At 44.0% G+C, this 24021-nt stretch overlaps 2 protein-coding genes across 2 annotated transcripts; both read left to right on the plus strand.

Moving 5' to 3' along the window:
- The first annotated feature begins 1210 nt into the window (after window positions 1–1210).
- On the plus strand, window positions 1211–10661 carry LOC311032944 (uncharacterized protein). The gene is made up of 12 exons (XM_084040054.1): window positions 1211–1359; window positions 2015–2870; window positions 2979–3159; window positions 4201–4340; window positions 5352–5917; window positions 6069–6342; window positions 6491–6686; window positions 7340–7524; window positions 7939–8034; window positions 8121–8285; window positions 8393–8486; window positions 8740–10661. The coding sequence occupies exons 2-12, from the start codon at window positions 2057–2059 to the stop codon at window positions 8801–8803; spliced, it is 2775 nt and encodes a 924-aa protein (XP_083896180.1). The 5' UTR covers window positions 1211–1359; window positions 2015–2056; the 3' UTR covers window positions 8804–10661.
- Window positions 10662–11175: 514 nt separating this feature from the next.
- On the plus strand, window positions 11176–22258 carry nlrc3 (NLR family, CARD domain containing 3). The gene is made up of 19 exons (XM_084040051.1): window positions 11176–11365; window positions 12528–12698; window positions 14533–14796; window positions 15071–16817; window positions 16896–16982; window positions 17071–17154; window positions 17333–17416; window positions 17506–17589; window positions 17691–17774; window positions 17960–18043; window positions 18190–18273; window positions 18373–18456; window positions 18764–18847; window positions 19512–19595; window positions 19815–19898; window positions 19996–20079; window positions 21418–21501; window positions 21633–21716; window positions 21795–22258. The coding sequence occupies exons 2-19, from the start codon at window positions 12575–12577 to the stop codon at window positions 21883–21885; spliced, it is 3405 nt and encodes a 1134-aa protein (XP_083896177.1). The 5' UTR covers window positions 11176–11365; window positions 12528–12574; the 3' UTR covers window positions 21886–22258.
- The last annotated feature ends 1763 nt before the right edge of the window (window positions 22259–24021 follow it).

Genomic DNA, 24021 nt, shown 5'->3' on the forward strand with positions numbered 1-24021 from the left:
AAATAATGGAAACTCCCTGGCCAACATGTAGAAATATATTTTTGAAGCAGCTCCCATGATTGCAGAAATGAAAAATCATCTTCTTATAAAATACAATGTATTAAAGATGAAACCAGCGGCTGGTCTAATTTGGCTCCATTTTCCATCTCAGACATCAGTGACGTGTTGATGGGACTAAACTTTTTAGATGGTTTCATTTAAATAATTGTTTGAATACCAAAGAGATCAAATTATGCAGTATTTAACTAAAAAGGATGAAGTGAAGTTGGGATTAGATTAGCCCCTTGGGAGCGTTGGCAGAACGATGGCGATTACGTTGGGGAAGTGTTGTGACATATTGAAACATTTGTCACACATTCCTCTAATTCTCAGGGGAGGCATAAATCAAACCCTCTTCCAGACGAACGTGTTAGAGCCAAATAACTGGAATTACTCGATTGATATTTACATTTAGATAGCTACTAAAACTAACATGCCCCAAAGAAAAATCACTATAACATTCAGAGGCAGTGATGCTCCTCAATGACTTAGAGTAAATAAACGCTGACAGTGTTTCTCATTTGATTTTGTTGTAATTTTATATGCGATATTCTTGTCAAAACAAACAGGGCATGAGATAATATGTGTTTAATTTTTTAATTCTCAATTTTGATCTGAAAATTGTTGAAAATTGGTTTAAAATTCAGGCGCTTGGTCTATTTTTATTAATTTCTTTCTGTTTTTTTTTTTATTAATTTTGTTATGAAAAAAAAATGAAGTTTCTTCTTCTTCTTCTTCTTCTTCTTCTTCTTCTTCTTCTTCTTCTTCTTCTTCTTCTTCTTCCTCTTCCTCTTCTTCTTCTGCAGGGACAGAAGCTCTCCCCTATTCTACATGGCGGGGTCAGGGGCCCCCTTCAGGTCTTTTACGAGGCTTTTCTTGGGATGAACATCAAGGCCACCGTCGTATCTTTGCTCTAAAATCCGATATTCACAAAGTTTTACGGGTGTATATCAGTTAGCACAGCGGCACCACCGGTCGGGTGCTAGTGTGGAGGGCTTTTCATTGCTTTCTCCGGGTTTTGCTGGTGTTTTATCTTCAGCTGTGGATCTCTGAATGAGCCGTAGAGAAGAAAAAAGAAAAGGAAAAAAAAAAAAAAGCGAGCTTCCCCCTGGCAGTCTGACCGCCCACAGTCCGGGGGGAGAGAAAGTGCTGCTTTGTGAATGAAGGGAGCGGCGGAGGGCAGAAAACAAAACTTTACCCAAAAAAATCATTTCCGACCGGGTTTTTTTTTTCCTTTTTTTCTTTTTTTTACATCTCAACCGGAGAGTCTTTCGACGGCGCAACAAGCGACACCTGGCCGACGAGAAGCACGAAAACACGGTGAGTCACGACGCCTTTTAGGACCTTGTGTGACACTGATAGGAAGCAGCTTGACAGGCTTTTTCTCTCTCGACGGGAAGATGCATGCATAGCAGCCTAACCGTGACCGGAATAACTGTCGTCGGATGGGAGATGATTTCAGGGCAGAACTCCATACACTTTTCCTTCATTTTAACTGTTTTTGGCCCCAACGTGTGTTTTTTTTCCAGAGAAGCATCTTCTTTTTAAGAGCCATTTTTATAGCTTAACCTTTCAACCTGTGCTTTAGCGGATGAACTTTGATTGGTGAGCTGCATCTTGGTCTGGACCTTTTTTTTTTTTTTTTGTCACTTAATCCTAATTATTCGTAGCCGAAAGCATTTTCACCGATTCATGCGAAGTTTCCATTTGCTCGCCAGTGTTTCGCAACGTTACATGAGTCATGCAGAAGACGTGCATTCCCGATGTCACCACGGACAATAAATAGACTCATTCATGATATGATGAGGTTTGTCCTCCAGGGAGTCTGGCCTGCGAGTAGTAAACATAAGATCTGATTACAGCACTGCGAACACGCTTCTCTTGCACCAAGTCTGTCCCTTTTCTGTGGCTCTGATTGGGTTTTAGTGGACAGTTTTTATTTCGCTGAGGAATGCATCTTTAATTTCTTTTGCAGAATCTCCCCCGTGTCTGGTTACTGTGGAGAAAGCCGTAAGTCATGGTGGTCAGCTTGGCCTGTCTCTTCCTGGCGGCGGTGGTCAGCGGTGACCCCTGCCTCATCATCAGCGAGATCAACGCTGACAACCCCAGGCTGGACACCACCGAGTTCGTGGAGTTGTACCACACCGGCGGTCAACGGGCCTCGCTGGACGGCTACACCCTCGTGTTCTATAATGGGAATGGGAACGTGGCCTACAAGGTGCTGGACCTCAAAGGCCAGAGCACGGATGACAGGGGGTTCTTCCTGGTGGGCTCGGTGGACATGCTGCCCAAACCGGCCATCCTCCTGCCTCCCAACACGGTCCAGAACGGCCCGGACGCCATCGTCCTCTACCACTCGTCCGCCGCTCGCTACAGCGAGAAGATGAACGTGACGTCCCTCGGGCTGGTGGACGCCGTCGTGTACATGACCCGTCGCACCGGGGGTGCGGAGTTCCTCGCCGAGTCCCTGACGCCAGGGGAAGCGGCGTTCGTTGAGGACGAGACGGCCCTCGAGGGAGACGAGTCCATCGAGAGGTGCCTGCTGTCCGAAGACCGCTGGGGCTTCCAGGTGTCCTCGCCCTCACCGGGACAGAGGAATAACTGCACCCCGCCCGCCGCCCCGGCCACCATGCCCGTCATCACCGAGCTGAAGCTGGGAGGAGGGCAGGTGGACGGGTTCGTGGAGCTCACGGAGGCTCCGACTGCAGGCCCTCTGGCACTGGTCGTGTTGGACGGAAGAACGGACAGGGTCAGTGTGAGCGTGGACGTGAAAGTGGACACCTCCAAGAACGGGTTGATCTCCGTCACCATAGCGAAGAGCTACATGAAAGGTGTCGTGATCTTTGTCCTGATGCTCTGGATAACTTTGTCCTTTTCATTCACTCTCTCACTTTCATTCGCTTGTAATTGTTTTGTTCCCGTTATAATTTTCTTCTCAGGAGATGAATCTGGGGCAGTGGCTGTTTACAGTGGCAAAGCCTCAGACTTCCCCGTGGGCAGCCCGCTGAGCCAAATACAGCCTCTTGATGCATTTGTGTTTGCTGGACCTGGAAACAAGCCTAGCGCCAACCTCACAGAGACTCTCATCCCGGGCAGAGAGCCTTACCAGCTCAGTAACAGGCAAGATACTATAATACTTCCTCACTTCTTTACTTTTAAATGTAAAACCGACTAATTTGGCTGAGGTGCATACGAGAGACGGAAAGGATCGGTGCTAGTTTGGTGAAGCTTTTTCCCGAAATGTGTTCGTAACATTCGGGGGGCTATTTTTAAGGCTTTAGTTTCAAGTGTTGTGAAACGAAACTGTTATTTCACTCTAGAGAGGGTCATCTTGTGACCACTGTTCCACTTTGCTGATGCTTTTTTCTTTTCTTTTTTTTTGTTCGGCATGTGTCATCGCTGTGGAGAACACTGACTCAGACTCACTTAAAAAGACAGTCAAATACGACCAGCAAGTTTAATTCCCACCTCACTGATCAAAATTGAGCGTTGTATCTTTTGACAAATGTACTTATTGTAAGTCGCTTTGGACAAAAGCGTCTTCTAAATGCCCTAAATGTAAATGTAAATCATACAAAAAGACTTGTGAGGCAATAGTGTTTCGAACAAAATGCTAATATAAGAATGCTAACGTGCCCGCAATGACAAGATCAGCATGTTTAATGTTCACCATGTCTACCATCTTAGCGTGTTAGCATACTAACATTGGTTGAGTAGCAGTAAACAGTATAGCTGAGGCTGCAGGTAACTAATCAGAAACCATAATATTGATCAAATAAAACACGATGATGGTGCTGGAGGAAAAGTCAGATGATCACCAAAGTTATTAGGTTTTATCCTGAAGGGGACGTTAATGAATAGATGAAAATACATGGTAATCCTTGTAATCGCGACCCGCTGGTGGCGCTACAAGACAAGTCGGGATCAAATGAGTCGGTGGGATTCATCCTCTGGGAACCATGAATGTCATGGCGATTCATCCAATACAAGAAATGTAGATTTACAATTAGTTTTTGTAATTCAAGGCTATATTATTGGAAAGTATGAAGTGTGTTTGTTTACCCACAGGGAAATATGAATGTGCCTTCCACACTACCCAATATTAATATGATAACTGCTCATAATACGGGTTGTTTCTCCATGATTCCATTATTTTGTCAGTTTGAGAGAGGGAGGCTTCTATCTGAGTCGCTGTGGTGTGGCCCCCTGGGCCAGAGATCCTGGTGTCTTCTGGGAGGCCCCACAAACTCCCGCACAGCCCAACCAGTGTCCGTGGCCAAAGATCTGCCCACACAGTAATGGTAAGTGTTTGGATGTGCTTCATGAATTTGTATTAGATGCTCAGCATTGTTGGGATCTCTGTGTTGCTTGGTGCAGCTTATGAAACTCTGGAAGGAAAAACATGATTTTCATCCCACACTTATTTCTGGCTTTTTGCAGTTTACATGCAGTCAGGAAGGGAATTAGGTAACGCTTGTCTGACTGACAGGGAGTAGGAAGTCCCACCTGATTCAGGTGATTTAATGCGTGGCCATGAGCTTAAGCATGTGAACAAGATGATTAAGTTGTGACAATGACTTAATAATGAAGGAATTATTATGAGTGAGTCCTCTGCTTGGATATACTGTTTTTAATTGTTGAATACTTATGCCATAAGGAGCTACATGTACTTTCATATAGATGTTTTATTCAAGTTGAGGAACTGGGAGTAATACTCAGAAAGAGATGCATCCTCATGCACATCCTCGAGTGTGCTAGCCGCGGGGAAGTAAGATATCTCCGATGAGGAACTTGGGAACAAAGCTACGTCATTGGAACGACTAATTAAAAATATATAAAGAACTGAGAGTTGGTGGGTGGGGGGGGGATTCTTCGAGAAGGAGCTGCCATTAGGAGAAATGAAAGATGAAATCATCCTCAAAATCAGAGATGAAGTGATGAAGTTATGCAATACTGTCACCTATCGCCTCCTACTACGTACCGTGTTAATGTAGGAAACATGAAGTAAATGGGGAAAATATTCTCTTAATTTCCCTTTATCTCATCGTCTACCGCTTATCCGGTGTCGGGTCGCGGGGGTAGCAGCTTTAATTTCCCTTTATATAATATTCAAATAATTATAATTAAAGGAGACAGACTTCAACAATGTGGCTGTCTCATTCTGCTATATCTCTCCTCAAATGTCTTGCCAAAGTGCTATAATGTGCAGACATCCCTGATGGAAGCCTTCTCGCCGATGCCAACATTGGCAACTAAAGTAAAACCGTTCCTTTAATGGCAGCTACTGAATAGCTTCCTTTTTCTGCTTTTAGTGATTCCAGGAGGTACAGATTCACCGCCTCACCTCCCACCCTGGGGGAGCAGCGACTTCCTGATCAATGAGCTCAACACCGATACACCCGGCGCCGCGGAGGACGGCGAGTACATCGAACTCTGGCACCCGTCGGGACGCCGGGTCTCCCTGCAGGGCGTCTGGATAGTCCTGTTCAGTGCACACAACAACAGGCCGTATAGAGAGATCAGCCTCAGTGGACACTTTACCACTTCCAAGGGCTACTTCCTGCTGGGCAGCGACAGGTTGGTGCCAGCTCCGTCACTCCGCCTGCCCCCCAATACCATCCAGAACGGACCGGATGCTGTGGCCCTCTACCGCAGCCCCTATGGCCCGCCGTCAGCCGCACATAGGGGGATCCCCACCAAAGGCCTGCTGGATGCAGTCGTGTACCGGCAGAGAGGGTCAGATAAGGAGGCGCAGGAGCTGAGTAAAGCTCTGACCCCGGGACAGCTGCCTCTGCTGGAGGATCAGGAGGTTCTGCCTGGTGATGAGGCCCTCAGCCGCTGTAGAGGCCTTTACCCCTATGACCTGTCTGCTTTTTCAGTGAGTACAAAGGTTGGAGTTTGCTTTTTAAGCAGAAACAACATGTGTGTTCTCTCATTACACTGATATTTAAACTGTTACACATGCATCCTTATTGGTTACATCACAGTTGTTGGAATCATAAGTGTCTGAAATGCATCGCTCACTACAGGTGGCTCCGCCCACACCTCTGAGGGAGAACAGCTGTCCCCGCCCCCCTCCAGCCCCCGAGGGCGTGGTCATCAGTGAGGTGGCCAGCGGCCGCTGGACCAATCACAGCCAGCAGAGGGCCTTCGTGGAGCTGCACGCCCCGCCCACTACAGATCTGCGGGGCCTGGTTCTCACTGTGTTTGACCAGGAGCGCAGCGGGACCGTCATCGCCCTTCCTTTGACCGGATCTGTTAACCAGGATGGATTTTACATCGTTGGAAACGTGACTGGAGCAGGTGAGGGCAGGAGGAGACTTTGTTGAAGACGAAACAAAGAAAAAAAGAGAACGCGTCCTTCCTCATTCTTAATAACAGCCTCTCTTCTTTCTCCTGTTTTGTCCCCATTCCCACCTTCTCTCAATTTACTCCCCTCTCTCCTGCTTAGATCAGACTTTCCCAGAGGGCTCTGCGATGCCGCAACGAGGAGCAGTCGTCCTCTGCTACGACCTGTTCAGCGTCTGTAGAGCTGGCACCGCTCTGACAAATTCCAGTCTCAGAGATGTGCTCGTGTTCAGTGAAAATCGGCAGCTGCTCTCCTCTCTATCCACCACCGGGGGGAGACATGTGATTCCAGCTGCCAGGTAAACGCAACAGCAGGAATCACTGAAAACGTACACTAATGACAAGACCCAATAATATAACCAGACTGATGAAAATGTCATGTAGAGGTTGTTTTTATCACAGCTGATTCGCTTTTAGCCAGAGACGATTGTCATGGCAACTAATGCTCCACCATTAACCAACACAGATTAAGCAGTCAAGACAGATAATTGGATCACAATGTCCAAACTCACTGACCTTTGTTCACTTCGCTATCTATGATTATTTCTTGATTGGTAGAGATCTAAGAAGATCAGAATTATTATCATGTTGATTGATTAACACAGCATGAAGAAATGTCAGGGGAAAAAGAAAAACCCTTTCCGTGTGGAAAATGTTGGAGCTAAACCGTTCAATCAGTCACAGTCACCTGGGGATGTGGGAGGGCGGCAACGCCTCCCACCTCTGCTAACCCATTTCCTGGGGTAAGAGGTGCATTTTGACAGTAAATGGCTCAGTGTTACCTAGTTACAGCAGCACTCACATCCCATCACTGCAGCTCAAAGAGAACACGAGGTGTTACAGAGTAATAAGATAACGTATTGAATCCAGGTCAAGAGAGCCACTTTACAACCAGGTTCATGAGACTGATTGTCCGGGGTCACCGACGTGATGGTTGTGTCCTTACATGTAGGTCAGTGGAAGATGGTCCCGTTTCGCTCAGCCGGTGCTCATGCTGTGAGGTGAGGAGCCCCTCCTCCTGGACGAGCTCCTCGCCAACGCCTCGCGGCACCAACCTCTGCCCGAGCTCCACCTTCTCGAGTCACATCGACCTTTGCCTCAGACCCGCATCCAGTGACCGGCAGAAGCAGTCGGAAGGTGAGGCGTCGACAAACTCATAAACCCAAAATGTGAAAGTGGATAAAATATGGTCTCAGGATAGATGGTGTCATACAGTACAAATCATTGAAATCACATATATAAACACTACTTGTACAGCTTTAAAAGGATACAGCAACGGTGTCCTGGTGCCTTGTGGTTAAGATGCGTACCGTGTTGTTGCGGCGTCACTTGTTTGATCCCAGCTGATGCTCTTTGCATGTCATGATTCTCTCTCTCTCTCTCTCTCTCTCTCTCTCTCTCTCTCTAATCAAGGGCTAAATTGGAAAAATGATTTTCCCCCAAAAGAATATGAAAATGACAGCACAGTGTTGGAATGTAAATCTGAAACTCTATGTAATTTGCCTATGTAACAGTAAATATGCCTGCCATCCTCTTCTCTGCTTGTCCCAGACTGCAGCGCCCTAATCCAGGAGAGGAAGGTCGCTGAGGTGGCCGACTACCTGGAGCAGATTTGTCAGTGTGGCATCTCTACCTTGTATCTCCAAGGTAAGGCACTTTCACTCGTATACATTGTCACATATACCTGAACACTTTCCAGTAGATAATGAAACACTTGTGTGTCTGTGCTCCAGGAGCCAACTTTTCCTGCGTGTCCGGGTGGCTGCGAGTGTCGGGGAACATCCAGGCGCTGTCGGACCACCAGAAGGCCCTCATCATCCAGACGTCCCACAGGAAGCCTGCGTCTGTGCAGGGAGACGTCTGCTCTGCTCCAACCACGGGCCGATACACAAGCGCAGGTTAGCACCAACTAAACAAGTTTCCTGTTTCATCAGGACATGTATTACCATGTTGTGTTTGACCGTATTATAACGTGTAACTGAGCTTTTATGTGCCTCTCTCCTAGCGTCTGCCCTGGGCTTACAGATAGGACTGATAGTAGCGGTGCTCCTGCTGCTGGGACTCGGAGCTGCAGTGATCACTTATTTCTACAGGAGGAGGTGGGTGGTGGTGTTCTCATTTTATTCTCATTCTCTCTCTCTGGGCTGCTGGATGTGCAAAGTGATCACAGACCTTTCTAACTCAGCATCGCATTTCTATATTCTTTGCTAATGAAAACCATCACAAAGCTGGATTTTTAAGTATCTGAGTGAGAGAGAGGCCTTCCTCACGCTCTTAACATTTTACACTAACGTAGAGCAGTCATAGAGGGAGTACACGGCTTGATTGCATGTATATTTTCTCTTCCATTAGGCGCCCTCTGGACTATTACACCATGGAGCTGAACGAGCATGCAGAGGGCCTGTCCGATCTATAATCCCTGCACCTGGAAGTGCTCGTGTGCATGGGAGGACTTCAGCAGAGAGAGAGAGTGAAGGGTAATCAGAGGTTTATTTGACCCGAACGTAACTTATTGTGCGGTTGTTTTAAAAACGAGTGCCAAAAAACAAGCCTCCGTGGAAGACTGATGACAAAACGACCCGTTGTCTCGTTAACGACGTGGTTGCTTCCAGCACGTGAACCCAGATACATATTTCCTGGCACTTAAATCAGGCAACCCATATTTTAAAACAATATCCTATTTTTCTAAAGGTCAGTGTGCAACCTTTGCTTGTGAACGGTGCTGGCTACTACTTTTGAAGGAAAGGGAAGATTAAAAGGGAGGGGTATTGTATTTTAATACTTGAGTCCATAATTGTCATTTTTGTCTACTTGTTATGTTACTGTGGAAAAAGCCTTTTTAAATGAAACATTTCGAACAGCCACGTTAAGCAGGTTTAATGACCTTCATCACATTCCCAGCTGGTCCGGTGTTTTAACAGCAAATATAATATTCCTTAAGCTCACATTTAGATCTCAAAACGGTCGTCCACCTGCTTCGTTCCCCTGCTACATGCTGTAAAAGTCCATTCTAGACGCTCGTCTCTCAAAGGGCTTTTTTTTTTAAATGTGAATGTCTTTAGATAACTTGTGATGAGTGTCTGTAACCACTTTTTGTATGCTTACTTCAAGCAAACCGTTTACATTTTCTTGATCGAAGGAAAAAAGGGATGCGAGAGAGTCATTTCTTGAATGAAGAAGAATATCAGAACTATCTTTATGTTTCACTTGTGTTTTTGTGTTTTTTTTTTTTTTAGTGGCTCAGAAGCTCAGAAACTGTGCCTTTTTACTTGCGTGTTGTTTGATAAGCTGATTCCTCATTTATGAGAGGAAAAGTACAGCCATCTCTGCTGCAGCCATAAGTGTAAATAGTGTGGATGTGTTGTTTGTTATTCTCAGGGGGGGAGCAGTTATCGCCAATCGGAAGTCATAACTTAAGATCGGTTAAGTTAGTTTGGTTCCACTTTGAATAGATAAAAAAAAAAAAATGTAATTTGGAAATAATAATAAGATTGCCAATATAATAGTACAAGCCAGGATATGCTCCATTTATAATGTCGTTTATGTGCCGCTTACCTTTATAATGTTGCCTCACTCCTCTGCTGTGGTGCCATTTTTCTCCTTTCCAATTTCACAGTATTGACTTTTATGAATACGCCCCTGTCAGGCAGAATGAACCCGATGGAATCGGATTTATTTTTACAGCATCACGGCAGCTTTCAAGTTCAGCTACTTTGCGAACAGAACATGAAAAACTAGATTGAAAAACCAGCAAAAATCATGTAAATTATTTTTGCCTCCCCCGCCCCCTTGACATGTTATTATTGTACAATGTCTTTTACTGTAAACTTCTATATTTTTAGGTTTTTGTGTTAAATGGTACATGTTTTAAACGGAATGCAGAAGGAGGCAATTGCACCTCAAGATTACACCCCGAATAATATATTGCAAATGTGGTGGCTCTTGATTACGATGATGAGATGTGTTCCTGATTGAACACTTCTGCTTCGAGCGCGTGGGAATCCAAGTCATGGCTCCATATACTGTATAAGCTTCTAAATCTTTTTACTGGGCACTGAAAGTCTGTACGCACGGCAGCAGACAACTTACACACTGAAGAACATGTCATGTCAGGAAACATTGTAAAGAAAACTTTGTATCATCTGCATCTATAGGTCAGAATTCAAAAGCTTTCTTCCCGGTGTTTGCCTGCAAGTTTATTACCCCTGTTTTCCTTCCAGTATCATGCACATGTAGCTGTTATAAATAAAACTCTTCCGCAGATGTGCAATTTGTGCCGTTTCATAGTTGTTTTTTTGCAACCCCGTCGCACGTCACTGCTCTTTGTTCCACCTTCATCCCCGTTACTTCGGAAACATCACATTATTTTGATTTCCAGCCAATCATCTCTTGCTGCTCTAAGAGGAGAACTGTTGTGGTTTTGTGACATTAGAGCACTCAGCACTCCTTTTCTCCTGTACAGCACCTACATATTACGCCTAAAATCTTTCTTTCTTTCAACATCAATGCAAAAAAACCTATCAGAGAAAATATATCACCTGTCTGCAGTGGTTACTGATGCGTTTGCAACCTGGAGGTCTTCTAACACCAGTAATCACGTCTCAGCTCTGCTCTTATTTGTGGTTCAGAGCCGAATGCACTGTCTAATGGAGCATGGTGAAACTTTCATGCCTTGCATGCAAAATATTTTTTTTTCGTTTTCACTGCTCAACCTGCTAACCACAACACAGGAAGGCAGAATAGACAGACAGGAAGGAGCTGCAGCATGAAACGTCATTGCCAGCAGCAGCAGCACCAACCTTTTTATTGTGACTCGTTTGATTACTGTCGCTCCCCTAGTCCTCCATGAGGTTCTTACTGCGTTGAGATTCCTCCCTTTCACACGCCGGCTGCTTTCGTGAGAATGATGGCGATGCTGCATAAAACATCTGTGTGGGCAGTGTTTTACATCCTTTGACATCTTCAACAAAAACCCAAGGTGAGTTATCAAGAGCTTGGTGTTCTGGGCCATGCGTTATGTTTTTAACATTCACAGCTATAGAAGGATGGTTTATCTAACTCCAGCCTTCACCGTGAGGTAAGAGGGCAATGAATAAGATCTTCTACGGACTTCAACATTCTTAACCACAACCATAATCTGACATGTTTTGTGACTTTTTGTAATGTACAGTAAATACATCATGCAGTTGATTCCTGCCTACGTTTCTACAGTAACAAGTATATTATTTAAAGGCGGAAGCTGAAGCTCTGTCTCGAGCACTTTGGAGTTTTTGAATGAGCTTCCTTTGTGAGAAGTGACGTAATCGGCAACAAACCACACAGGAAGGCATTCGCCATTTCCCGTTTTGTCTCGGTGAAACCTCAGCCATAAATGTTTCACGTTTATTTTTGCAGTGCTTTCGCTGCAGCTTGTGATATGAAATCATACGACTAACATTATTTATGTATCAATGTGCTGAACAGAAAAGGGATCGATACATAAGGGCATATGTGTTAGTGCACTTCTTTGAAGCTTTTACGAGAGGAGCAGTCAGCTCCAGAGTCTATGGTTATGAATGAAACAACTAATGGTGATCTGAGACAAACTGTCTTTCAGTGAAAGTAAGTGTGGAGGTCAAAATGTCATTTCCATCAAGGATGCAACATTTGAAAACCTGTACCCTCGTGTTCTCCTCCACACCTGTTTTACCTGCGTATGCATGGACAGATTGCACTTTTCACTCTACTATTACACCTGTTGTGTACGTGTGAAAACGTCATTTTTTGCTGACATCTATCTTCCTTGACTTCTGTTTTGCATCAAGTGTGTGTGAAATGTGCTACATATGACGTTGAGCTCGTGAGAACGGAAACTTTCAAAGTTAAGACCAGCTGTAACATCTGGTGAATGAGATTCTCAGCTCAGGAAGCCAAATCGCCATCTGTTCACCAAATGTCTGTGTAGTTTGATAGTCGTGTGTATTTGTTGCTTTTCAACAGACATTCTGAATTGGCATCCAATGACTTGACACACAAATTCAATTTACATTTGGAGATATTGAGGCCTTGGTTAATTTCCTCACCTCCCTTCCTCACAGCCGGTCATTCCCACCTTATGGCAGTTTAACATCGTGTAAATTATGCTGTTTTGTGTTGTGTAGTCACACAAACAGGAGCGTCGGAGGGCAGAAATTCTCCATCTTTCTTGATGGAGAGGAAGGCCCATTACGATGCTATCCTGGACCGGAGCAAACGCATCACGTGGCAGGACGACTGCTACGTGGATCTCCAGTCTACGTCCTGCTGTGTGTCTTCACAAGCAGAAACACACGGTAAGGGTTTACTCAAGGCTTCATCATGTACTGTTGGGTTTGGAGTAGTAGTGTAACAATCATGTGACAATACTAGATATTAGAGTTGTTTGGGCCTGACAGTAAGATGAGGCCAATCAGTAGGTCGATTGAAATATATCAGTAATAATATCAGCATCATTAAAGGTTAGTTACATGAAGTAAAAAAACAAAAGTACCACACTTTAATTTACAACAGAGCACAAAAAAGATATTCAGTTCTATTATACTGATTCATCTTCAGCTAATTTGACATATTTTAATTAATTCGTGACATTTTGCTGTTTTTTAAAATCATGAATCTTAAATTGAGATTATATTATGAAGTGAGATTATAGACTTCTGAAGTCTGAAGGAAGATCAATTTATCCTTCATGGTTGAAGCTTGCAATTAAAGTCTTCCAAAAGTCGTCACAAACAAGCGAGTGTATGATCTGTTTGCTCTCGTTTGCCCTGGTTTCAATCAACTAATTGTATCTTACTTATTGAGGCCGGTGATTTTGTGGCATTGTTTTGTGGGCCACAAGCCTGGTGGGGATCTGAAGGCAATTAGAAAAAACTGTGTAAACTGTAAAAAGAGCAGGGATGGTTAAGACTGGTCGCTGACGTTGTAATTTGTTGTCACGTCTATGTATTTCCTGAGGGAAACCACAATGCTGTTAAGGAAGCTTACTGGTGTTAGAAATAACTTTAAAAAGTTAGTGAGTTTGCATGCCAAAGAATGAGAGTCTTGTTTTACTGAATAGACATCAAGGAGATTCTAAGGATATCGATGTTAGACAAAACAAATGTTCTCAGCTGATACTAATTTTTCAGATTTGTACAGCTTTGAAATTCAAGAATCTGATTTTGAATTCAATGGAATTATAAGTAAAGAAGGTAGTGTGTTTTCTATTCTGTGCTAATTGTTATGTGCTTGTGTTTGGATGCATTATACATTTTATACATCGCGATGAATACATTTCTATATTGTTAATTGAAGTTTGAAGAGGCTTAATGGGGGTGTGCTGTGGCCACATTCTTCATAGGCACTGATGATGGTTGGGTTAATATTTAACTGCCTGTTAATTAAATTCCCTTGATTTTTAGTAGGTCATGGTAGTGTTGGCTACAGTGTTCAACATCTTAGTTTAGTACATGTTGTGATGTTTCAAACTACATGTGAAGTTTTTAACTTGCTGGTTGGTCAGTCTAGCTATCACATCCTCCCCTGATGTTCTTCCTGAGGTTTCATCCATTTCATTTACCCCCTTATAGGTTTTTGGGGGGAGATTTTTTTTTTCTAAATTCTTTTAAAGGTTTTGAATTCCCTTGAGGCAAATGTGTGATTTGTTAAATGATCACAAATTCCGGTCCAAAATGTCTTTGTAATCCAACTGATATCTGTTGAGATAGTTCAGCCTGAACCAAAATGGTTTACCAACTGATCAGCTCACAGATAGACGGACCCACATGAGAACCAGAGTCATGCATGGGTAAGAAAAAAAGAGAGATGGTTTGTTTGGGTGTGTGTTGTGAGATAATAACATAAACACTGGTTTCACGGAACATCAAACGAAGGGCGTGGCCCTGACATTCTTAGTATTGTAAAAAAAAAAAAGGAACTGACAGGTATTGTGCAACTGGATTAGAAAAAGAAAAAAGTCTAAATATATTCATTTTAATATTCATAGTTTTGAGAAGCAGCAGCACGAACAGTCTGAATACAGAATCATTTTTTTGTATGGCACCCTGCTTTCTAGGTGTTCTTTGTTAATTATCACTTACTACTCTCAGTAATCATTTCTTTAAGGTTTTATGCTGTGTTTTGTTTTAGACCTCGACTGGATCCAAAAGCATCAAAACCAGCTGCGACGCTTCGTCACTCCCTGCTTCCTGGACGGGCTGTTAACCCACCTGAGGAGGGTGGATGTGCTGAGTTCGGCCGAGGAGACCAAGATCAAGGAAGCGGGCCGGCTCCAGGACCAGGTTAACATGCTCACAGCTATCGTCACTGACAAGGACACTCAAGGTTCTGATGCTCTCCGGGCCTTCGTGGAGGGATCAGATTCCCAGGTGGCCAAGCTCATCATCAACCACGGTGAGGGACTCGAACGGGATTTGCTCCCTGTGTTGGTCATTCTTTTAAAGGGTGAAGTTCATCCAGGGGTTTGATTCCTGAATCAAAGTGTCATTGACCAAGACTTTGAGCTTCAATCTGCTCGTGATGAGCTGTTCAGTTTATGTGTTTGTGTAAAAATGTAACTTACTTCACTTCACTCTTTGGATAAAAGAAAAGGTCTATAAATACAATGCATTTCCTGTTCAAACAACTTGGTACTCACCAAAAGAAAAACGATTTTCCCTTCCTGCAGATTCCATGGTAAAGGAGCACAAAGAGGTGCTGTTACAGAAATATGAGCAGTACAGAGACAGAGATTCAGGCAGTTGCCCCAAACTCAACATCTCCTCAAGAACCTTACTTCTGGTCGACGGACTTTCCGACATTCAGCAGAAGGAACATGACCTCATGCAGGTGGGGGCGACTCAAGGACGGAAAAGAAATCATCTCAGGCAGCTGGGTCTGACCAAACTCTTTGAGCCACTGACCCGGGTCAGTTTACCTCCCCGCGTCTCCGTCACAGTCGGGGTGGCCGGTATCGGCAAGACCACCTGGGTTCGACACTTCATCAGACAGTGGTGCCAAGGGGCCATCTGCACAGACGTGAGCCTCGTCCTGCCTTTTACGTTCGGTGAGCTGAACTCGCTGGACAAAGTCTCCGCTGAGAGGCTGGTGAAGATGGCTTTTCCTCATCTGACAGACCCCAGCGTGGTCCTGAGCAGCTCTTGCCGCACGCTGCTCATACTCGACGGTTTGGACGAATTCCAGAGCGCTTTAAATTTCTCCGATGCGGTTTCTTGCAGCGACCCAAAGAAAGAAGTGTCCATCGACGACCTCGTTACCAACATCATCCGGGGAAATCTGCTCCCTGACGTAGCAGTGTGGGTGACATCCAGGCCGGGAGTGGCCTCACTCATCCCTGGGGGGTTGGTTGACAGGGTGACCGAGATCCCAGGATTCAGCCCGAAGGACATCCAGCTCTTCCTCAACCACCACTTCTCTGAGAGGGATTTTGCCAGTAAAATATGGGCACACTTGGAGTCCAATAAGATCTTAATGGTGATGTGCTACATACCGTGCATTTGTTGGATCGTAGCTGACACTCTGATGTACATCATGCAGAGCGGCACGCCGGAGAGCCTGCCAAGGACCTGCACTGAGCTATACGCTCATTTTTGCTCCATGAAGGCCGAAGTAGGCGAACCAAGAGGAAGGGAGCCTGTGAAAATAGAGCAGCTCCACGGGAGCAATCGTAAACTGCTGGGGAACCTCGGACGACTGGCGTTTTACGGGCTCCTCAAACACAAGTACAGCTTCGGCGAGCAGGACCTCAGGGCCTACGGGGTAGATCTGCTGTTAACTCAGTGCAGTCTCGGCGCTGGCGTTCTCGTTCGAGACGAGTCGCTCATATACACGGCATACAGGTTCACTCATTTGACTCTGCAGGAGTTTCTTGCAGCGACCTTCTACCACATCTCCTCCAAGAGGGCCATCTTTGACCTGTTCTCAGAGAGCACCATGTCGTGGCCCAAGATCGGATTTCAGAACCACTTCAGAAGTGCCTTTCAACACTCGCAACAGGCCGAAGACGGTCACTTGGACGTGTTTGTGCGCTTCCTGACGGGCCTGCTGTGCCCAGTGGCGCTGAAACCTCTCGCTGGGCTCCTGGCCATTGGGAAAGATGACGGCACTCAGAAGGCGTGGGCCGCCGGATTTTTACAAGGCCTCTTGGTCAGCGGGGGTGCGGTGGTGTCCCTGCGCGCGGTCAACCTGGCGTATTGTTTGCAGGAGCTGCAGCACACGGAGCTTTTGCGGAGCGTGGAGGAAGATTTGCAGCTCGGCAGCCTGGCGGGGAAGCTGACGCGGCCTCACTGTGTGGTGCTGGGCTACCTGCTGCATGTGTCTCCGGAGTGCAGCGAACAGACCAACCTGACGGGCTCCCTGAACTACGCCACGGTGAAATGTTTGCTGCCGCAGCTGCTGTACTGCAGCTATCTCAGGTCAGCATCGTCTCCATGGAAACTACAGCTCAGGAGAAAGATTGAGGGGTGAAACTTCTAACTTTATCTACTCCACAGGTTGGAGAACAATCACTTCAAAGATGATGTCATGGAATTACTGGGAAGCCTCTTGAGTGCCAGAGACTGTCATATCCAGAGGATGAGGTGAGATCACACTTACTTTTCAGCGAGCGTCATGTGAAGAACACATCTACTAATGTGTGGTTGTGGCTTCTTTTATTCACCTCCTCAGTTTGGCAGAGAACGCCATCGGCAACAAAGGCGCCAAAGCCCTGAGTCGAGCCCTCTTGGTGAACCGGACGCTAACGTCTCTAAAGTGAGATCCCTTTGATGCCGTTGACTTATGACTGATTACAGCCCAATTAAGTGAAGCCATAACCTCGACATAACCTAAAGTCCCAATCTGTGCCCATCCTGAAAAGTCGTTAACACATTGCTACATGGTATTTCTATTTTGATTCCGTCTATCATCTGACCATTTATTTATGATTAAGTCTCCGGAGCAACAACATTGGTTCAAAAGGTGCAAAGTTCCTGGCAGAGGCTCTGAAAATGAACCAAGTCTTGGTATCAATCAAGTGAGTACAATTTGCAATAGAGTTGAGCTCATTCACGCAAATATCGTACAAGATGTCGGTGTGACTGCTCGATGTCCGACTCTCCTCAGCTTCCAGAACAACGCCGTCGAGGAGGAAGGCGCTCACGCTCTTGCAGAAGTATTGCATTGCAACCGCAAACTGGTGACTCTGAAGTGAGTTTTTGTCTGCCTCTCCTCGGTGTTTGTTGCATGTGCTGCGTTTACGATGTGGAGTGATTGGTACCTTTTTTCCTTTCACGCATGTCTTCGTTCAGCATACGGAAGAACGCGATTGGAGCGGGAGGAGTCGCGAGGATTGCAGAGGCATTAAAGACGAACAAGACTCTCACAAAGCTGATGTGAATAAATGAAATTGATGCATTCGTACAATCGTATAATCACGCAAACTCGTACAGTAGCTCACTTATACACTGACTTGCTACTTAATTTGTTAATAGAAAAGTCTTCTCGTTAAGATAAATAATAATCTTGTATTACAGAGGCTGTAATTGGTTCACACATGTCTTTTTGTTCTTACCTGCAGACTTTGCAGCAACCAGCTTGGTGACAAAGGGACAATCGCTCTGGCAGAGGCTTTGACGGTCAACCACACTCTGCTCTCACTTCAGTGAGTACCTTCTGCATAGGAGTGCATTGTAGCAGCACTCACTACCCCAAGGTCTACTGCTAATGCGTTTCTAACACTGTGGTTGCAACGATGACACCTTTTGTCTTGCCACGGATTGACAGTTGCGTTGAACCTTTCTTTGGCAGACTTCAGAGTAACTCAATCAGCAACAAGGGGATGACGGCCTTAACCAAAGCACTCAGGCTGAACCGAGGCCTCGTCTCCCTGAAGTAAGAATTAGACCATATATATATATATATATATATATATATATATATATATATATACTGTACAATTGTTGAATTGCCATCAATCTTCTTTTTTCTTAGTTTAAGGGAGAACTCCATAGGGGTGGAAGGAGCAAAGAACATGGCTCATGCCCTCCACGAGAACAACTCTCTGCAAGACCTCGAGTGAGTCACCCCTCATTAAAGGCATTGCGTCCCACGGAGACATAGAAACATTTGACTGCTCAGAAAATGTCAATCCCCCATACTGTGGTAAATTACGTCGGGCTATTGTATGATGGAAAACTTTAATCACATGACCTCACTGTGTGAACACTGTGGTATGAGGAAAACAGTATGTCCACCTGCCTGAAAGTGACGGACTTCAAATTGTGCAGAAGTTTTTCTATATGTAGCTTATAAGTTGTTTCAGCGACGCCTGTGTGATTATTTGAACTGCTGTGTATTAAACCTGCGTGTGTTTGTGTCTCAGTCTCACAGCCAACCTGTTGCACGATGAAGGGGTTCAAGCTATAGCCGGCGCAATCAAGTTCAATCACGGCCTCACCTCTCTACAGTAAGTGAGGCTTTTCAAGCATGTCGCTGGGCACGACATTATTGTGTCACACATACAACCTAGCATCAAGATCTCACAAACATTTGAAAGAAAACACAACATAAGAATATATAACATTAGGGTCAGCCATTTATTGCAGTGAATAATAACTGTATAGGATCTATTAGGATTTCCTTTATTTTCTTCTTAACACTGATCTAATTAATATATTATGACTTCACGCCCAACCCCTAACACGGAAGTGGAAGTGAGCATTATCAATAGTTTTTTTTTTTCAGGAAAACAGACAATATATTTTTTTAATATATTTTATATTTTTGTCAACTGAACACAAACAAAATTTCATATAATAATTTCAAATAAGATTTTCTGCTTCATAAATAAAAGAGCCACTCTTTGCTTACAGCGTCACTATTTTTTTATAAGGTGAGAATATGTTTTGCTGTTCACGTGCATATTTGCTGCCCCCAAGTGGTCAAAAAGTATATTAACGTAGGATAGATATTAAAACCGGTACGTCCCATCCACGCAATCACAGCACATCATAATTTTTAGTGCAAATGTTTCCTTTATGCATTTATGTCCATCCGCGTGACTTATAAGGAGAAGAAAAAACATGCAGTGTTTGCCTCAGTGTTGAACTTTGAACTTTCTCTTTTTACAGTCTCCAGTGGAACTTCATCAAGTCATCTGCCACTAAAGCTCTGGCCCATGCACTCCTCACCAATACAACAATGCAACTCTTGGAGTAAGGGCAATAGTTTCCACTCACCTCATTATCTCTGTGATTAAATGTATCTGTCCTGTGTTGACATCACTGTGTCATCCAGTCCAACAACGATTAGGGACAGGTTTCTATTGACTGAACCTGATCTGATCAGCCGTTTAACAGATGTGGAATTTAAGTCACAAGGTTGTAATATTAACAGTTGTCACTGTCTGTTTGTGTCACCATCTTTTCCTGCAGTCTACAGGAGAATGCGATTGGGAATGAAGGCGTCATTTTTCTCGCAGAAGCCCTAAAAACCAACGCTGCTCTGCGTACTTTATGGTTGGCATTACAATTGTGATCTTTCTTCATGTGTGACATATTGTTATTTTCTATTATTTTGCCATGTATTCACGGGTTGTGCGTGCTGACTCTCTAGTCTCCAGGGAGTCTCAGCGAGCACCAGTGGCGCCATTGCGATGGCTGAGGCTCTGATGAAAAACCAAACCCTGCAAACTTTAGAGTAAGTCCAAGCTGTCTTTTGTGTCAGACAAACAGTGTTCCTTTTGCTATTTGACATTCAGCCACATAAGGTACTATATAAATAGGCACCCATTTAAAAGCGTTGCTTTTCAATAAAGGCAATCATGAATGGGAACCGGACGTGTGGAATTATATGAGTCACTCTGGACTTACCCTTTCATTTGCCTGCTCGGTCTTTAGATGTGCATTTGCTATTTTAGCCTGACAACGCAAGCACCCTGTTTAACTTGTCTGGTTATGGCAGAGCTCCAGATTCACATTTAAGTAGAACTCTACAGCGTTGGAAGTGATTGCTATTCTGTGAAAACTGTCACGTGTCCATCAAAAGTCCCTCGGTTGCACTTAAAACACGTATGCTCTTTTCCGGTTGGTCTGGAATGAATCTGTATGGGATCAATTGATTCTCAGTGAGTTTTTGATCGACTTTAAATCAGAATGAACACATACGAGGAATTAGACATACAGCTAAAACAAGGATAATAAAATGAATAAAGGCAAACTATGTACATATATAAATATAAGTTTATATAAAAGCACAGGACAATTAAATTGTGAAGATTCCGACAATTGTGCAGAGTACAAAGGGTGCTGGAATAAATATGACATTTAATTATCTGCTCATCATAGTGACAGCCTGCAGGGAGAAGCTGTTCCTGTGTTGTGGTTTTGGTGTACAGTGCTCTGTAGCGCCTACCGGAGGGGAGAAGTTGGAACAGGTGATGTCCAGGGTTTGAGGGCTCTGCTGTGATTTTTCTTGCCCGATTCCTGACTCTGGAGGAGTACAGCTCCTGGATGGTGGGCAGGTCGGCACCGCTGATCTTTTCTACGGAACTGACTGCCCGTCGTAGTCTGTTCCTGTTGTGTTTGGGGACCGATCCAAACCAGACTCTTATGGAGGAGCAGAGAACAATCATTGTAAAACTGGATCAGCAGCTCCTGAGGCAGCTCAGGAAGTTCATCCTCTGGGCCTTTTTGATGACTGTTCATGTTGGACTTCAGGTCCCGGGAGATTGTAGATCCCAGACACCTGAAGGAGTCCACAGCATACACAGTGCTGTTGCGTACATTGAGGGTTGTTGCAACTGCACCACAGGGCCAGCTGTTCGATTCCCGTCCGTATGCAGACTCGTCTCTGTATCGGATGAGGCAGATGATGGTTGTGTCGTCTTTTCAGTTTTTCACTTTTGTCTCTAACCTTTAAAATCGCTAGTATTTCTCTTTCATTGTCGATGTTGCCAGGGTAACAACCCATTTAGTCATTTATGAACAACAGCTATTACTGTATAACTTAACAATGGCACGTTTCCCACTGTTTCAGTCTCCGTGGGAACACTGTGGGGATGGAGGGAGCGAAGGCTCTGGCTAACTCACTGAAAAACAACAGGAGCCTCAAGTCTTTGAAGTAAGTCCTAAATGGACTTCCTGTTTGTTCCTTTTAAATCCAGAACTTTGTATTTAAAAAAAAATAAAAGCTTAAATCACCGGACATTTGATAAAATAAAAATAAATGTTTGTTTCTTTCCGCATCATCAGTCTGCAGGAGAACTCTCTGGGTATGGATGGAGCTATATTCATTGCAACAGCTTTGAAGGGGAACCACCAACTGACATACATCAAGTAAGTATCACACACTCACACACATTTATTAAAACACACTTTAAAAAAAAAAAAAAAAAAAACTGGTTTGTTCTGCAGTTTACAGGGAAATGGCGTCGGAGAATCAGGAGCCAAGGTCATATCTGACGCTATAAGAGCCAACGCTCCAGGCTGCGTGGTGGACATCTGATCAGGGAACTTCTGCCGAGGAAAGTCGCGTAACATAGAAATAGGCAGTATAATCAGAATTAGGTGTACTGTGTAATTTAGTAAAAGCTGTATGTTGGTGCTGTTTTACTGTATTTGAACATAAGATATTCACATATTTATAACGATGTAATTATTGGAATAGCAGATGAAAAAGACGTGATTAGGGAGAAGATATTTAGAGTGCATCATATTTCTGTGTAAAGTCAAACTCTGTATTCGTCCTCTAGAGTGGAGGCGCAGCTTGTCCTTGTTACTTGTCCTAATATAGATGTCATTATGTACATTTGCTCTATTTGCACAAATGAATCTGGTCAATCTGTATCACAATAAAATGGGCACTGCCATTCACACAGTATTATTCCACCTTTATTGACACGTATTCCACGGCCATGTCCGCCTGCTATGCCTGCTGTCATCAGGTCTCACAGCAAAGGAGATGGCCTTTAATGGGGACTAATAATAATATATATACTCTATGTATGCTGTACTTAAAACAAAGTTAGAAGGTGCTTTAAATGGTAGAATAAGTATTAAAACATATCAGGACCACAATGAAGCAACTAAAATCAGACAATTAAAGTGAATCAAGTTAACGTCAGCCATGCTCTTACCCTAAACCTAACCAAGTGGTTTTGTTACCTAAACCTAACTTCCTGTGAAGATGCAAGTTTATTTTGAAAAGAAACTATTCCTATAACAAATGGAAACTGACATCCCTCCCTTCCACATCTAAAACTGAGGCTAGAAATGAAATGACAGACCTGGCTTGTGTTTACTTTATTGTATGATTTGTTCCCATTCCAAAGGAGGCGAAGTACTCTTGTGTGATTGCTTGCATACAGATAGAGAAAGACTTGAGCTCAGTTGTGCAGAAACAGAGGCTACGGCAGGCTCACTTATCAATATTCAGTATGCCACAAATGGGACACGCTCACAAACATACACGCCCGATCTGTCCTTGAATGGCTTCTTGAGCGGAAACTAATGCTCAGAGGGTTAGATGTGAGAACAATGTGCACAAAAATAATGCATGTACCATTCCCCCCCACTTCTTCTTTGCTGTAGTTTTCACCGACAGACTGAAAGACTGAAGGAGAGGACAGAAGTGCACATGTACAGACAACGTGTACGTTTCATGGCTCTCAGAGTGAAATTATTCTCTGTTATTACTGTTGATGCTAACAGCCAGGTTTTGACCTCCAGTGCGAGCTCGGCTCGATGTACAATACCTTACGGTTATATTCAAACGCAGTAATAATGTGGGTCCCATTATCTATAATCAGTCATATTTTTTAGCGATTATAACTCCCAGCTTTTCAGACTCCTTGAGCTTCAGGCACGGCAGAGGATGTGATGCACATCCTATAATCAAAATACATTAATGCACACTGACACCCAAATCAAAACAAGACGACAACACTAATGGTTGTACACATTCAGGACTTTATGGATCCGCTAAATATCTAAATAATCATGTTGACTCATGGCTCAAAGTACACTCACAATGCTGAGGTGATTAAAGGAGGCGTCAGTAACTTCCATTTCTGACGACACATAAACACACTCAAGAAGCTTTCGAGTCTTGCTTTTATAGATCTGCTTCTTTTCCTCCCAGGGTTGCAGCTCTGCCCCCATTCATAGCAACAATAGCATCAATGGGCTTTCTAGCCCATAATGTCCTCTCCATTAAGTCATACAATTGCTTTCCTTTGGTTGTCCTTTGGGGGCATTTATACCTTTTAGATACAAGACACACAAAAAAGGAGAGATGCAACAAAAGTGCTTGGCCAATTTCAAACTGGGGATATTGTGGATCATGGTTGGTCAAACCACTGTTGCAGCATAAACTAATCTGTATGCTCCCTACATAATATTTGTCCAAAATCACCCATTCAATCTAGCCAATGAAATTAATAACATTTAAGTCTGAACTAAAAAGACTGCATGTCTCACTGGCAAGAAAAAAAAGAATTTGATGTGCTTCTGTTTTTGTGTTATCGGGATTCTGTTCGTGTTGATGGTTCTGTTGAGGTAATATGATTTATATTAGTATTTCTGTCACCGATCCACGTACGAATCTAGAGAGGTAATAGGAAAATGGCTTTCCCACTTCCAA

This window comes from Eutrigla gurnardus (assembly GCF_963514095.1).
Source record: "Eutrigla gurnardus genome assembly, chromosome: 22".
Lineage (NCBI taxonomy): Eukaryota > Metazoa > Chordata > Actinopteri > Perciformes > Triglidae > Eutrigla > Eutrigla gurnardus.

Coding starts and splice junctions, on each gene's coding strand:
- LOC311032944 (XM_084040054.1), top strand. CDS start 2,057: ATGGTGGTCAGCTTGGCCTGTCTCTTCCTGGCGGCGGTGGTCAGCGGT. Junction 6,343..6,490: donor TGGAAACGTGACTGGAGCAG/GTGAGGGCAGGA, acceptor TCTCCTGCTTAG/ATCAGACTTTCCCAGAGGGC. Junction 7,525..7,938: donor CCGGCAGAAGCAGTCGGAAG/GTGAGGCGTCGA, acceptor TGCTTGTCCCAG/ACTGCAGCGCCCTAATCCAG.
- nlrc3 (XM_084040051.1), top strand. CDS start 12,575: ATGGAGAGGAAGGCCCATTACGATGCTATCCTGGACCGGAGCAAACGC. Junction 17,155..17,332: donor CGGACGCTAACGTCTCTAAA/GTGAGATCCCTT, acceptor TTTATGATTAAG/TCTCCGGAGCAACAACATTG. Junction 17,590..17,690: donor CGCAAACTGGTGACTCTGAA/GTGAGTTTTTGT, acceptor GTCTTCGTTCAG/CATACGGAAGAACGCGATTG.